This window comes from Delphinapterus leucas, chromosome 15 (genome assembly GCF_059928025.1).
Source record: "Delphinapterus leucas isolate spDelLeu-1000000601 "Yukka" chromosome 15, BTC_Dleu_Yukka2, whole genome shotgun sequence".
Lineage (NCBI taxonomy): Eukaryota > Metazoa > Chordata > Mammalia > Artiodactyla > Monodontidae > Delphinapterus > Delphinapterus leucas.
The window spans coordinates 73,584,641-73,598,759 of NC_143143.1; the positions used below are offsets into that span (position 1 = coordinate 73,584,641).

The 14,119-nt window shown below is 49.4% G+C and overlaps 1 protein-coding gene across 2 annotated transcripts; it reads left to right on the forward strand.

Annotated features, from left to right (window-relative positions):
* The first annotated feature begins 767 nt into the window (after positions 1-767).
* Positions 768-13,199, forward strand: PIGT (phosphatidylinositol glycan anchor biosynthesis class T). 2 transcript variants are annotated; one of them, XM_089896970.1, is made up of 12 exons: positions 768-1,581; positions 2,132-2,309; positions 4,090-4,217; positions 4,520-4,620; positions 4,775-4,861; positions 5,389-5,476; positions 5,585-5,682; positions 5,790-5,955; positions 6,652-6,852; positions 11,472-11,667; positions 11,784-11,867; positions 12,529-13,199. In XM_089896970.1, the coding sequence occupies exons 1-12, from the start codon at positions 1,395-1,397 to the stop codon at positions 12,779-12,781; spliced, it is 1,767 nt and encodes a 588-aa protein (XP_089753096.1). In that variant the 5' UTR covers positions 768-1,394; the 3' UTR covers positions 12,782-13,199. The 2 variants fall into 2 exon arrangements, with proteins under 2 accessions (XP_089753096.1, XP_022448013.1); XM_022592305.3 differs by having other exon boundaries at positions 773-1,581; positions 11,502-11,667.
* Positions 13,200-14,119: the final 920 nt, after the last annotated feature.

The window sequence follows — 14,119 nt, forward strand, 5'->3', positions numbered from 1 at the left end:
AATGCAAATTAAAACCACAATGAGATACTACTACAAACACGCCCACGTGGCAAAAACGAAAAAGCCCCGCAAATTAAATGTTCACCAGGATGTGGAGCAGTGGGGACTCTCATACATTGTTGGTACAAGTATGAAATGACACGTTTTGGAGAAAGATCTAGCAGTTTCTTGTAAAATTAAACATATACCTATTCTTTGACCACTCCTAAATATTTACCTAAAAGAAATGTAAGCATATGCCTACAAATAAACTTGTATAGCAGCCTAGCTCATAAGAACTAAAAAGTTGAAAGAGCTCAGGTGTACATGGACAGGAGAGCAGATAAACTATGGTATATTCAGACAATGTATGAATACTACACAGAAATGAAAAGACACACACTGCTGATACATGCAAGAACATGAATGATTCTCCAAAACATTCTTCCCATGAAAGAAGCCTTTTACAAAAAAAGTACACATACTATATGATGATTTCATTTATACGAAGCTCTAGAACAGATTAATCCATTTTCTGGAGAAAAATCAGAACAGTGGTTGCATCTGGAAGGCAGGGGTCACAGACATTGACTGGCAAGGGGCATTAGCCAACTTTCAGGGATTTTCCAAACATATCTTGACAAGAGTTACACAGGTGTATCCATTTGTTGAACTCAATGAATGTGCACTTCAGAGTTGAGCATTTCATTGTTTGTAAATTTTACACCAAAAGAAAAATGTAAACAACTATGGAACTCTAGTTAATGGTATGCATGCTGAACTATTTAAGGGGAAGTGTCCTTATGTCTGAAATTTCTTTGAAATGCATCAAAACATAAGATGAATTGGGGGAGATAGAGGCTGATATGTGATAAAACAAGTGCAGTAACATGTTGATAGTGGAATCTAGGTGATGGGGATACAGATGTTCATTGTAACAGGTATTCATCCTTTCAACTTTGTTGTATGTTTGAAATTTTTCGTAATAAAAGGGTGAGTTATTTGAGGGTTTTGCAGTAAAGTTCTTGGCTAGGCTTAGGACAGGGCCAATAGAGACACGAAGCTCAGGGAGACAGGAGCCCGGCAGTGTGACCTTGCAAAAGTAATAACATTTTTCAGTCTGTTTCTTCAACTATCACGGAGGCACAATGGCGGTCGGTATTATTAAGAACTTTGTCGTGCGGAAGGGGGTCCTCAATCCAGGTCCCAGCCACGCCACGTACCCACTGCCCTTTGTGCCCTATCAGCGCCCCTTTACACCCAGCAGCCCTTCAAAGGCCTATCCTGGCAGTCGCTGTGGTAGCCGCACCCCGGCTTCCGGGACGGCACCGGAAGTCGCTTCTCAGACGCTCTTCCTATTGGAGGCCGGCCTTTAGCGGGGGCGGGGCCATTGGGAGGCGGAAACAGCGGCAGCTATGGCGGCGGCAGCGCCGCTTTCTCTGCTGGTGCTGCTGCTTCTCGGGCCGGGCGTCTGGGGCCAGACGGAGCCACCACGCGACAGCCTGCGGGAGGAGCTCGTCATCACCCCGCTGCCTTCTGGGGACGTAGCCGCCACATTCCAGTTCCGCACGCGCTGGGATTCGGAGCTGCAGCGGGAAGAAGGTGAGAAGAGGACACTGACTGGAGAAAGATATCTGTGGCACCTGCTGGGAGTGGGGTGGAGGCTAGCCTTGGGGGCGAGGACTGATCCCTGGGTGAGGTTCTGGTCCCTGGGCTTGGGGCCTGACAAAGATGGTCCTTGCAGAAGGATTGGATAGTTTTTGAAGAATCCCGTTATACCAGTGAAGAAACTGAGCCCCGGAGAGGGGCAGTGACTCTTCCTGACTTCTAGTCCAGTGCTCTCTCCGCAGCTCCAGGCTGCCACTCTAAACATTTAGTTAAAACCCTCTGTTGACAGCACTGATGTTGATGCTATTGACGGTTACGGTTTATCGTGGGTGCTGGGCACGGTGATAAGTTTTGTGAATGGTTACAAGGAAGAAATTGGAGGTATAGAGAGGTAAGGCACCTGTCCAAGATCACATCGCTTGTAAGTGACTGAGTCTGGTCAGGAATCTGGATTCCTCTGACCCCAGAACTGGGGTGTATTGTCTCTGGGGTGGCTGAGAACCCTCGCTCCAGGATCATCACTCACCTGCACCTCCTTCTCCAGTATCTCATTATAGGCTCTTCCCCAAAGCACTGGGGCAGTTGATCTCCAAGTATTCTCTACGGGAGCTGCACCTGTCCTTAACCCAAGGCTTCTGGAGGACTCGATACTGGGGGACACCCTTCTTGCAGGCCCCATCAGGTGCAGAGCTGTGGGCCTGGTTCCAAGACACCGTCACTGAGTGAGTGCCCACCTTGAGGCCTGTGGCAGGCTGTGGTGGGAACATGGCAGGGCAGGTGTTGTCCTCCTGCTACTGCCCTTGGGGGCAGCAGTTCCATGGGGGTAAATATGGCGTTGGAAGTAAGAAATATTATGACGTAGTGGCATTCTTTACTTGGCCGAATATACTTCCTTCCCCTAATACTTCCAGACCTGAGGTAGTGTATGTGTATATCTACAGAGGCAGATAACAAATATGTGAAGCTTACTTAGATGTAAGGCAGTAGGAAGCTGTGGCAAACTGGATAGCCTTTTAAAAGACATTCATTCACATAATAATAACAAAATGCCACAAGGGCCAAACAAAATATATGTGGGCTAGAATTGGCCTACAAGACACCAGATCTCTGTAATAGAAAAATTGCTTTTATTTGCGGGGCGGAGGGAGGTGGTTAGGTACTGCGGTTGGACCACAGCATCCTCTTAATCCGACTATGGGAAATCAGTAGCACGTGTATGATTAAAAAAAAAACTGGAGTCAGAATAGGGAGTGATGAGAGCTGTGGCAGAGCTCGGGAGGACAGCTGCCACTCAGCTTCTATGGATTGTTGCCACGTGGGAATAGGGGCCTAGGGTCGTCAGATACTCTCATTTTTAAAGAGTTACCAGCAATCTGGATTTTAATGTGAAAATTGGCAAGTCTAAGTATCAGCAAGTAATTAAAAAAATTTAAGAAATGCCACATGGGTTAATGTTGTGCACGTCAAATGAAACATGGCTATGGTTTGGGTAGAGCTCTCAGGCTTCCAGTTTGCAATCTTTATTTGAGGCCTAAGGATTGGAGCAATTGGAAAGCTCTGAACAGAGGACTATTGAAAACCCCCAGGACGGCTCTAAGGTGATGTCAAATGAGGAGCAAACCCCACAGTAGCCAAGGCTTCCTCTCTTGTCTGAACCCTGGCTTCTTTGCCTTTTGTCCCAACTGCTCTGCTGTCACTGTCTCCCCTCATAATTACCTATAATATGGAGGTGATGTTCAGAATTCTAGTTTTATTCTGTTATTAGTATAAAGAGCAAATCTGTTTTGGTATTTCTCTAAGAAAAAAGTCTAATTTAATTTGATGTTTCTGTGGGGTCCTAGAATGCTTGTTTTCCCTTGCTCAGTGAGCCTCTGTAGATGGAAGACTTCCCACCCCTGAGCGTAGAACCAGGACTCACCCAGGGTATTCACAGGGAAGTATGTCGTTTTGCCCAGCTGAGCACACCTCAGGTTGGATCAGTGAGCTGATCTCAGCCTCTGGCGTGTGGGGCGTTTTGCATAGCATTGTGGGAGGTACGTGGGTGACCCAGACTTGCTCCCTGTCCTCAGGTTGCTCACAGCCTAGTTGAGGAGAAAAGATGCTTAGGACGAGATACTGTTGCCACCCAGCCATTTCCCAGGAGGACCCTGGTGAGAGGCTCGGATGGTCAGAACTGCAGCAGCCCAGGAGGAGGCTGTGGTTGAGGAGGGCGGCAAGGCTTCCTGGAGGAGGGAACCTCTTCGAAGGGAAGCAGGGAGGAGTTAGGAGGGCATTACTAGGTGGGAGGAGGAACCACCCAAGCAGAGGCCTCTGGGGATGCAGGGGTGTCCAGAGGGGAGTGAGGAAGAAGGGGCTGATTGGGGAGACCCAGGAAGCAGGCTGAACGGGGCAGTTCCGGCTCCAGCAGCTGGCTGGCCTCATGGCTTGGCAGCCAGCTGCAGGCTTTGAGGGAGGAAGCAGACGCAGCCCCGGGACAGTGAGTGGGTTTGTGTCTCCGTTTAGTGTGGATAAGTCCTGGAAGGAGCTCAGTAACGTCCTCTCGGGGATCTTCTGCGCCTCTCTCAACTTCATTGACTCCACCAACACAGTCACGCCCAGCGCCTCCTTCAAACCCCTGGGGCTGGCCAATGGTGAGACAGCCTCCGCGGCCCCTTCCTTCTTCCTGTTCCTCCTACCCAAGCCTTTGCCTCCTTTCCCCTCTGCTTCCTTCTTCCTCAGCGGGGCCAGGTCATAAATCCCCTGGGTGTGCAGGCCCCAGAGGAAGGTTTCCCGAGACTCTGCTGTCTCCGCATTGCCTTCTCCCAAAGGGAGGAGGGTGTCCTCCCTGCTTCCCCCTGAGCTGACACTGTTAGGGCGGTGGTGCTAGAGAGTATGTGTGGGTCCTGAGGAGGGGCGCCCCGAGAACCTCCCCAGACAGGCTTCCATCTCTCAGGCACAGATCACTCCTTCCTGCGCTATGCGGTGCTGCCTCGGGAGGTCGTCTGCACTGAGAACCTCACCCCGTGGAAGAAGCTCTTGCCCTGCAGTTCCAAGGTGAGGCCAGAGGGGCCTCAATGTAGGTGGGAGCCCCAGAGAGTGGATGCAGTCGGCAGATGCCCCCTCACTGCCTGACAGATAACCTCGGCCCCATGCCCGGGTGCCCTGCCGTGTGGGGCACTGACGTTTTCTCTCTTGCCACCTCCTCCAGGCAGGCCTCTCTGTGCTGCTGAAGGCCGATCGCCTGTTTCACACGAGCTACCACTCCCAGGCAGTGCATATCCGCCCTGTTTGCAGAGTAAGTCACGGGGAACAGGCGATGGGGGCCATCCAGGGGCTCTGAGAGAAGGTGCAGGTAAAGCACATGGCCCAGTGTCTACCGAGGGCTGAGCCAGTAGTCAGTGGGAGATGTGATGACGATGAGTCAGGGCACTGGCCATGCACCACGGAAACCGAGTGGTTGCCTGGCAAGCATTCACTCAGTCTTCGTCGTGGTTAAGAGTGATAGCCGTGTGGGTGCAGCTGCTAGCCCAGCCACTCACCAGCTGACTTGACCTTGAGTGAGTCATTTTATTTCCCTGGTTTTCTCATCTGTCAAATGAGAATAATAGTAGTATCAGTTCCTCTGGTTGTCGGCGATGGTTCATCCCAGTGATGCGCGTAAAGCTGCCGGCACGAGGGCAAGTGCTCGGTAGTGGATGGTAGCAAATTGATGGATGGGGAGGTACAGAATGGACAAGGGACTGAGTCCGGGTAGTAGTCCCTGGGGCTGTGCGGCTCGGGGAGTGGCAGGTCCTCACTGCTGCCTTCTGGCCCTCGTGGTAGGATGCACGCTGTGCCAGCATCTCCTGGGAGCTGAGGCAGACCCTTTCCGTTGTATTTGATGCCTTCGTCACGGGGCAGGGGAAGCAAGGTAAGCTACCTTGGCAGCGCATCTCTACCCACCCACTGCCAGCCCCACCCCATCTACGTGGAGCAGGCCTAGTCCCGCCCCTGCTCAACCCCTCTTTCTGCTCCTCAGACTGGTCCCTTTTTCGGATGTTCTCCCGAACCCTCACAGAACCCTGCCCCCTGGCTTCGGAGAGCCGAGTCTATGTGGACGTCACCAACTATAGCCAGGTACTAAGACTAAGGCCTCCAGCCACACACATCGCCCCCCCCCCCCGCAGCCCCCAAGGCCAGCCTGCCCCTCCGCTCGCTTCTCAGCCCTGCCGTTGTGTCCCCAGGACAATGAGACATTGGAGGTGTACCCGCCCCCGCTCACCACGTACCAGGACGTCGTCCTGGGCACCCGGAAGACCTATGCCGTCTACGACCTGCTGGACACGGCCGTGATCAACAACTCGCGCAGCCTCAACCTCCAGCTCAAGTGGAAGAGACCCCCAGGGAATGGTGGGTGGGAGGTGGGCGGCCGCAGCCCCCATAGGCTACAGAGGGTTCAGCTCGTGGGGGAGACTCACAGTCCTGCCTCTTCACCGCGAGGTAACAGGCTTGTGTTTAGACCCAGAACTCTTGAGTCAGACGTCCTGATTCTAACTCCACCTCTTCTAAGCTCTGTGCCCTTGGCAAGTTCCTAACCTTACTGCCTCGTCTTGAAAGCGGGGACAGTAATACCTAGCGGATCAGGTGAGGTAATTAATGGAAAACATGGAGGTCAATCATGCATTCATTCATTCAGTCAACAAAATTTTCTTTGAAGACAGAAGTGCCCTGCTTTCGAGCAACGTTAACATCTGATAGTTGAAGCAGGCGTCAAACAATTGTGATCATGTTCAGTGTTACCAAGGAAAAGTGTGAAATATCGTGAGGAGCACTTGGTTTGGGTTGGAAGGGGCACAGAGCTCGGCCTGTATAAGTACTTAGTAAATATTAGTAATTCTGTGATCCTTGCTGTGGGTTGGTGAAGCCAGGGATGGTTCCAGAATGCAGGTTTCCCAGTTCTGATGGCAAAGCATTACCCCCTCCCCTCCCTGGCTTTGAGACCCTGAACCTGGCCCAGGGAGTGAAGGTGGGGAGTGATGCTTTTTATTTTTTTGATTTTTTTATTTTTTTAAAGGAGTGGTTAACTGTTGACTTTTCTCTGATCAGAGGCCCCACCCACGCCCTTCCTGTACGCCCAGCGGTACGTGAGCGGCTACGGGCTGCACAACGGGGAGCTGAGCACGCTGCTGTATAACACCCACCCGTACCGGGCCTTCCCTGTGCTGTTGCTGGACACTGTGCCCTGGTACCTGCGGCTGTACGTGCACACCCTCACCATCACCTCCAAGGGCAAGGAGAACAAACCAAGTAAGTGCCAAGTCCCGACCCAGCCCCCCACCTCCCCTCCAGGTCCCCCAAAGCCTCAGTTCTCAGCGTCATTCCGGAAGTGCCTCGGCAGTCTACACAGGCATCACGAGTTAGGAATAGTTTGAGAAATGGAAAGGGTAACCTCACCAATGCCAGATCTGGAAGTATTTATAAAGCCAAAAGAGTTAAACCACATAGTTCTGGTGACTCTTAATAGGACTTGTTAAGGGCAGGAGTTTCCATGTCTTTTTCGCTTGCTTCCTGGTGCTCTGGGCACATGTTTTTGTTTTCTGATGATTCATAGGCTCTTTCAGGTGGAGAATGGATTAGCAAGAAAAACAGAGTACTGGAAACAAAGAAGATAACAGCTGGAATAGATGGTTTTGCTTCCTCGGGTGGGGTAAAGAGGTGTGATTTTTAAAATTTGTTTTTATTTTCTATTATTTTTCTAAGGAGGAGTTAATATTTACTGAGTGCTTTCTAAGAGATGCCAGGCATAGCACAAAAGCACTTGTTTTCATTTGGAGTGGAGGGAGACTAGTAATACAGAAGACGACTTCCTAGGAAGAGGTTACAGCACATCCCAAACAGCTAGACTTACAATCTTCTCTGAACCCCTCTGTTGTTTCCCATATTTTCAAGCCTGTGGTTAATAGTTTTACTTATTTTCAGCCCCACTATCTGTACCACCTTCAAAATCTCTACTTCGAATATCCTACCAATGTATTTTGTAGGGTTTTCGATTTTTTTGTTTGTTTCTTTTGTTTTTCTAACCGTTCGCTCTGGAAAATTTCAAACGCATACCCAAATGGAATAGTGTAATGAACCCCCCATGTACCCATTATCCAGCCTCAGCAGTCTCCAGCTTCATATACTGTTTTTTGTTTGTTGTTGTTGTTGATGTCTTTCTTCCAGTTTTATTGAGATATAATTGACATATAGCACATTATAAGTTCAAGGTATTCAGCATACTCATTTAACTTACATCTCTCATGAAATGATGACCACAGTAAGTTTAGTGAACACCCACCATCTTGTACAGATACAGAATTAAAGAAATAGAAAAAAAATTGTTTTTTCCTTGTGATGAGGACTCTTAGGATTTACTCATAACAGCTTTCATACATAATGTACAACAGTGCCTGTTATATTTACCACGTGGTACATGACATCCCTAATTCTTATCTTAGAACTCGAAGATTGTGCCTTTTGACTGCCTTCATCCAATTCCCCTTCCCCCTACCCCTCACCTCTAGTAACCACAAATCTGATCTCTTTTTCTATGAGTTCGTTTATTTCTTTATTTTTAAAATTTATTTATTTATTTATTTGGCTGCAGTGGGTCTTAGTTGCGGCACGCGGGATCTTTGTTGCCGTGTGCGGGATCTTCATTGCGGCATGCAGGACCTTTAGTTGCGGCATGTGGGGTCTAGTTCCCTGACCAGGGATGGAACCCGGGCCCCCTGCATTGGGAGCGTGGAGCCTTAGCCACTGGACCACCAGGGAAGTCCCCTTTTTTGTTTATTTTTGAAGTATAATTGACCTATAACACTATGTTAGTTCCTGGTGCATAACATAGTGATTCAGTGTTTCTGTACATTTCAAAATGGCCGTCATGATAAGTCTAGTTACCATCTGTCACCATACAAATATTATACGTAGTTATTGACTATATTCCCCACACTGTGCATTTCATACCTGTGATTCATTTATTTTGCAACTGAAAATTTGTACCTCTTACTCTCCCTCACTTATTTCTCTCCTCGCCCCCCACCCACCCCCCCCCGCCTCTGGCAACCACCTGTTTGTTCTCTGTATCTCTGACTGTTTCTGTTTGGTTATGTTCGTTCATTTGTTTTTATTTTTTAGAGTCCACATATAAGTGATATCATACAGTATTTGTCTTTGTCTGATTTATCTCACTTAGCATAAGATCCTCTAGGTCCTTCCATGTTGTTGCAAATGTCGAGATTTCCTTCTTTTTTATGGCTAATATTCCATTGTTTATATGTACCACATCTTCTTTATCCATTTGTCTATCGATGGGCACGTATGTTGTTTCCATATCTTGGCTATTGTGAATAATGTTTCAGTAAACGTTGGGGTGCATATATCTTTTTGAATTAATGTTTTCATTTTCTTCAGATAAATACCCATGAGTGGAATTGCTGGATTGTATGGTAGTTCTATTTTTAATTTTTTGAGGACTCTTCCTGCTGCTTTCCATAGTGGCTACACCAATTTACGTTCCCAACGCAGTGCACCGGGGTTCCCTTTTCTCCACATACTCACCAACACTTGTCATTTGTTGTCGTTTTTTTTTTTGTCTGCGTTGGGTCTTTGTGGCTGCACACGGGCTTTTCTCTAGTTGTGGTAAGTGGGGGCTACTCTTCGTTGCAGTGCGCGGGCTTCTCATTGCGGTGGCTTCTCTTGTTGAGCATGGGCTCTAGGCACATGGGCTTCAGTAGCTGTGGCTCACGGGCTCAGTAGTTGTGGCTTGCGGTCTCAGTTGTTGTGGGTCACAGGCTTCAGTAGTTGTGGCACCTGGGCTCAGTAGTTGTGGCTCGTGGGCTCTAGAGCACAGGCTCAGTAGTTGTGGTGCACGGGCTTAGTCGTTCCACAGCACGTGGGATCTTCCCAGACCAGGGCTCGAACCCATGTCTCCTGCATTGGCAGGTGGATTCTTAACGACTGTGCCACCAGGGAAGTCCCTGTTTGCTGTCTTTTTGATGACAGCCATTCTGACAGGTGTGAGGTGATAATCTCATTGTGGTTTTGATTTGCATTTCCCTGATGATCAGTGATGTTGAACATTTTTTTGTGTGCCTGTTGGCCATCTGTATGTCTTCTTTGGAAAAGTGTCTGTTCAGGTCCTCTGCCCAGTTTGTAATTTTTGGGTTTTTTTTTACGTTGAGTTGTATGTGTTCTTTGTATAGTTTGCATATTAACCCTGTATCGGATATATCGTTTGCAAATACCTTTCCCATTCAGTAGGCTGTCTTTTCATTTTGTTGATAGTTTCCTTTGCTGTGCAAAAGCTTTTTAATTTAATGTAACCTCATTTGTTTATTTTTGCTTTTGTTTTCCTTGCCCGAGGAGACATACCCCCCAAAATATTGCCAGGTTAAAGAGCATACTGCCTATGTTTTCTTCTAGAAGTTTTATCATTTCAGGTTTTACATTTAAGTCTTTAATCCATTTTGAGGTTTTTTTTGTATATGGTGTGAGGAAGTAGTCCAGTTTGATTCTTTTGCATGTAGCTATCTAGTTTTACCAATACCATTTATTGAAGGGGCTGTCTTTTCCTCATTGTATATCCTTGCCTCCTTTGTCATAGATTAATTGCCCATGTAAGTGTGGGTTCATTTCTGAGCTCTCTATTCTGTTCCACAGCTTCCCATCTTTTTTGTTTCATCTCTCCCTTTATTTATTTATTTTTTGGTTTGGTTATGTTTCTGCTGGAGTATCTTAAATTCTAGACATTGTATCAATTCACCTTTAAATACTAAAGTACACAAATATATAATCTATCATTGTCACTCCTGTTTCCCCAGTGTTCTTGAAAATAATTTTATAGTTGGTTTGTTTGAATTGGACCAAAGTAACCTCGTCACATTACATTTGCTTGATATGCTCTTAAGTTTCTCTCCCTCTCTTTTTTAAGGTAATAGACTTTTAGGTTTTAGGTTTATAGAGAAGTTGAGCAGAAAGTACAGGGCTCCCGTATACACTCCCCCTCACCCCCATTTCCCTTGTTATTCACGTCTTGATTAGTGTGGTACTCTTAAATCTCCTTTCACCTATAAAACAGTTCCCAGGCTTTTTTTTTTTTTTTTTAATTTATTTGTTGGCAAAACTGGGTCATTTGTTGTATAGGATGTTCTACATTCTGGATTTGCCCGTGTTTAACATGTTCCTGTCCCTTGTGTATTCTTGAGTATCAGTGGTTAGATTTAGAAATTTGATTAGATTCAGGTCTTATATTTTTGGCAAGAAAACTTCCCAGGTGGCTCTGTGGACTGCCTTTCGCATCACGTGAGGCACCTGATGTCTGGTGGCCCAGTTTTCATGATGTGAAGATGGATTAGGTTGAACACGTCCTGGGATGGCGGCTGCCCTGGAAACACCTTTTCCCTTTTCTGCGATCCTCCTCCCTCCTGTGAGCCTGCCTGGCTTCTGTGATCCAAAGCCCTCCTTCTGGGCACCCCGATCCAGGCCCCAAGGCCTTGATAGGTAGGGATGAGAGGTGCAGGTAGTCTGAGCCCAGGAAAGAGCCATGGGTGGGATTTCCCTGGTGGCGCAGTGGTTAAGAATCCACCTGCCAATGCAGGGGACACGGGTTCGAGCCCTGGTCCGGGAAGATCCCACATGCCGCGGAGCAGCTAAGCCCGTGCGCCACAACTACTGAGCCTGCGCTGTAGAGCCCACGAGCCACAACTACTGAAGCCCACGCGCCTAGAGCCCGTGCTCCGCAATAAGAGAAGCCACCTCAATGAGAAGGCCACGCACCACAATGAAGAGTAGCCCCCGCTCGCTACAACTAGAGAAAGCCTGTGCACAGCAACACAGACCCAATGCAGCCATAACTAACTAACTAACTAACTAACTAACAAAAAAAGAGCTATGGGTGGCCCCTACCTCTCCCCCAGGTTACATCCACTACCAGCCTGCCCAGGACCGGATGCAGCCCCACCTCCTGGAGATGCTGATTCAGCTACCGGCCAGCTCGGTCACGAAGGTCTCCATCCAGTTTGAGCGGGCGCTGCTTAAGTGGACTGAGTACACCCCGGACCCCAACCACGGCTTCTACGTCAGGTGGGCTCCCCCGACCTGCTGCCCCCACCCTCCTGACCCACCCTCTCTGCCACTTACCCTTGATGGAGGAGCCGTGAGGAACACGGCTCACAGAATACCTGTCTGCTTCTCTGCAGCCCATCTGTCCTCAGTGCCCTCGTGCCCAGCGAGGTGGCCGCCCAACCCGTGGACTGGGAAGAGAGTCCCCTCTTCAACACCCTGTAAGTGTGACCTCAGCCGTGACACCAGCACAGAGGATCAGGTTCCTGCGGGCTGGGCTGGGGCTAGATGCTGCCTCTTCCAAAGTAATGAGTAGGTTCCCTCAGTCCTAATTAAAGCCCTAGTGGTCTCTAATATTTGTACAGCCTTTATGGAATGATCCTAAAGAGCTTCTAGGAGAATCAATAGGTGAGAAGCGCAGTACGTATAGCCCAAGTTTACTCATTAGTTCCCTTAACAAATATTTAATTGAGCGCTTATCAGATGCCAGGTACTTCAGAGAGCACCATGTGTACCACAGTAAACAAAACAGACTTGCCCCTGCCCTTCTTGTGCTCAGTCTAGAGGGGAGCTGCTAGGGTCACTGGGGAGTAGTCTGGTGGGTCATTCAGGAAGGCTGCTTTGAGGAGATGGCCTTTAGGCTGAGACCAGAAGGCTAAGGAAAAGGCAGCCAAGTGAAGGCAGGGCCCCTTCCCTCTCCCTCAGCACCGGAGCTGCTCTCCTGTGATCAGATTTCTGTGTTGAGCTTTAAAAGGCTTTGAGGCTAAGAAGGCTTTGAAAACCCTTACTGCCAAGACTGGCCCAGTGCGGTCCGAGGAGGGGGTGGCAAGACGGCGCGGGGTAGCAGCCGGTCCAGCCTCACCTCTCCCTCCCAACCCCCAGCTTCCCAGCCTCCGACAGCTCCAGCTACTTCGTGCGGCTCTACACGGAGCCACTGCTGGTGAGCCTGCCCACGCCGGACTTCAGCATGCCCTACAACGTCATCTGCCTCACGTGCACAGTGGTGGCCGTGTGCTACGGCTCCTTCTACAACCTCCTCACCCGAACCTTCCAGATTGAGGAACCCAGCAAGGGCGGCCTGGCCAGGCGGCTGGCCAACCTCATCCGGCGCGCCCGAGGCGTCCCCCCGCTCTGAGGCGTGCCCTCCTCACAGCTGGGCTGCTGCTTCTCTCCGAGGCGGGTGGTGACTGACCCCCAGGGCTGCTTCTGCCGCGTGCCCTCCCACGAGGCAGTTTTTGAACCAAGCTGACCCCTGGATTGGGCCAGGGCCTCAAGTGGCGCTATCAGGACAGTAGCCACTAGCCAGATGTGTGTTTGAATTGAAATTAATTGAGATTGAAAGTGTACTTCCTCAGCCGTACTAGCCCCGTTTCAAGTGCTCAGTAACCAAAAGTGATCAGCAGCTGCAGTACCGGGCAGCGAGGACAGATGTTCCCCCCACTGCAGGAAGTTCTGTTATACGGTGGCCTGGATGATAGGATGTGCTGAGGAGTTCGTGTTGTGCGGTAGGTGGAGTTCACTGGGTGTGGAATAAAAAGTGCCTATTTCCTTGGTTCTTTGCCTCCTGTCCCTGAGGCCTGGGAAGAGCTGGGGACTAGGGCGTGTTTGCTGGGTGCCTGAACAGGACCTCCTACCCCATCCCCTCCTCCCCACCAAAGAAACAACCAACCAAATAAAATTCCCCTACCTCCTCCCACCCCTGCCAGAAATTCCTTCTCGTCTCCTGCTTCCCTCCCCGCCCACCATGTCTGACTGTAATTCCCAGAACTCCCTGGGTTTGGCTGGGAGTGTTTTGCATCACCATTTCCATGACGGTGAAAATGAATCATCCTGCGCCTTTTAGGAGCCCTGAGAACCAGTCCCCTGTCACCAAGGGTAGGGCCGGAGTGACGGAAGAACTCTGTGTGGTGGCTTTCCAACCAGACTGTGTATTAGAATCATCTGGGGCTCCTGTGAAATAGTGCAGATTCCTGGGTCCAGACCCTGTGAATTCAGTCGTTCTGGGTGTAGCCTAGACTTCGAGTTTTTATGTTTTTATCAGGCTCCTCTGGAGCTTCTGTTGCAGGTGGTCCTTAGACTACCCACAGGCTTTGAAGCCCACCCCTGCTTACCTCTCCTGGTCATATAACCCTGGATTCCTGTAAAACAAGTCCTTAGGCAGATGTCTGCCCTGCCCCCATCGTCTGTCTCTTCTTCTGACACACTTGGCATCAACTGTATAAGCTACTTGTGGTCTGCCCCTCCCTCCCCCAGCTCTCCCATCATAGTGGTTTGGTGGATTGCCCATCAAACAGAACGCCCTGCTCCACCAACCACATGCCCCCCTCAACTGCTAGGTTCACTCTGACATACAAAACCAGGTGAGATGTTGCTTCCTCCAGGAAGTCTTCCCTGATACACCGAGCTGCTGTGTGCCCCTCCCCTCCTTGGACTTAGCTTTCATGTTCCTTATCACCCTGGCTGTTACTGTCCT

Excerpts from the sequence above, each read along its gene's own strand:
- PIGT (XM_089896970.1), top strand. The coding sequence starts at position 1,395 with ATGGCGGCGGCAGCGCCGCTTTCTCTGCTGGTGCTGCTGCTTCTCGGG. Across the intron at positions 1,582-2,131 it reads GGAGCTGCAGCGGGAAGAAG|TATCTCATTATAGGCTCTTC; the intron begins GTGAGAAGAGGA and ends CTCCTTCTCCAG. Across the intron at positions 5,683-5,789 it reads ACGTCACCAACTATAGCCAG|GACAATGAGACATTGGAGGT; the intron begins GTACTAAGACTA and ends TTGTGTCCCCAG.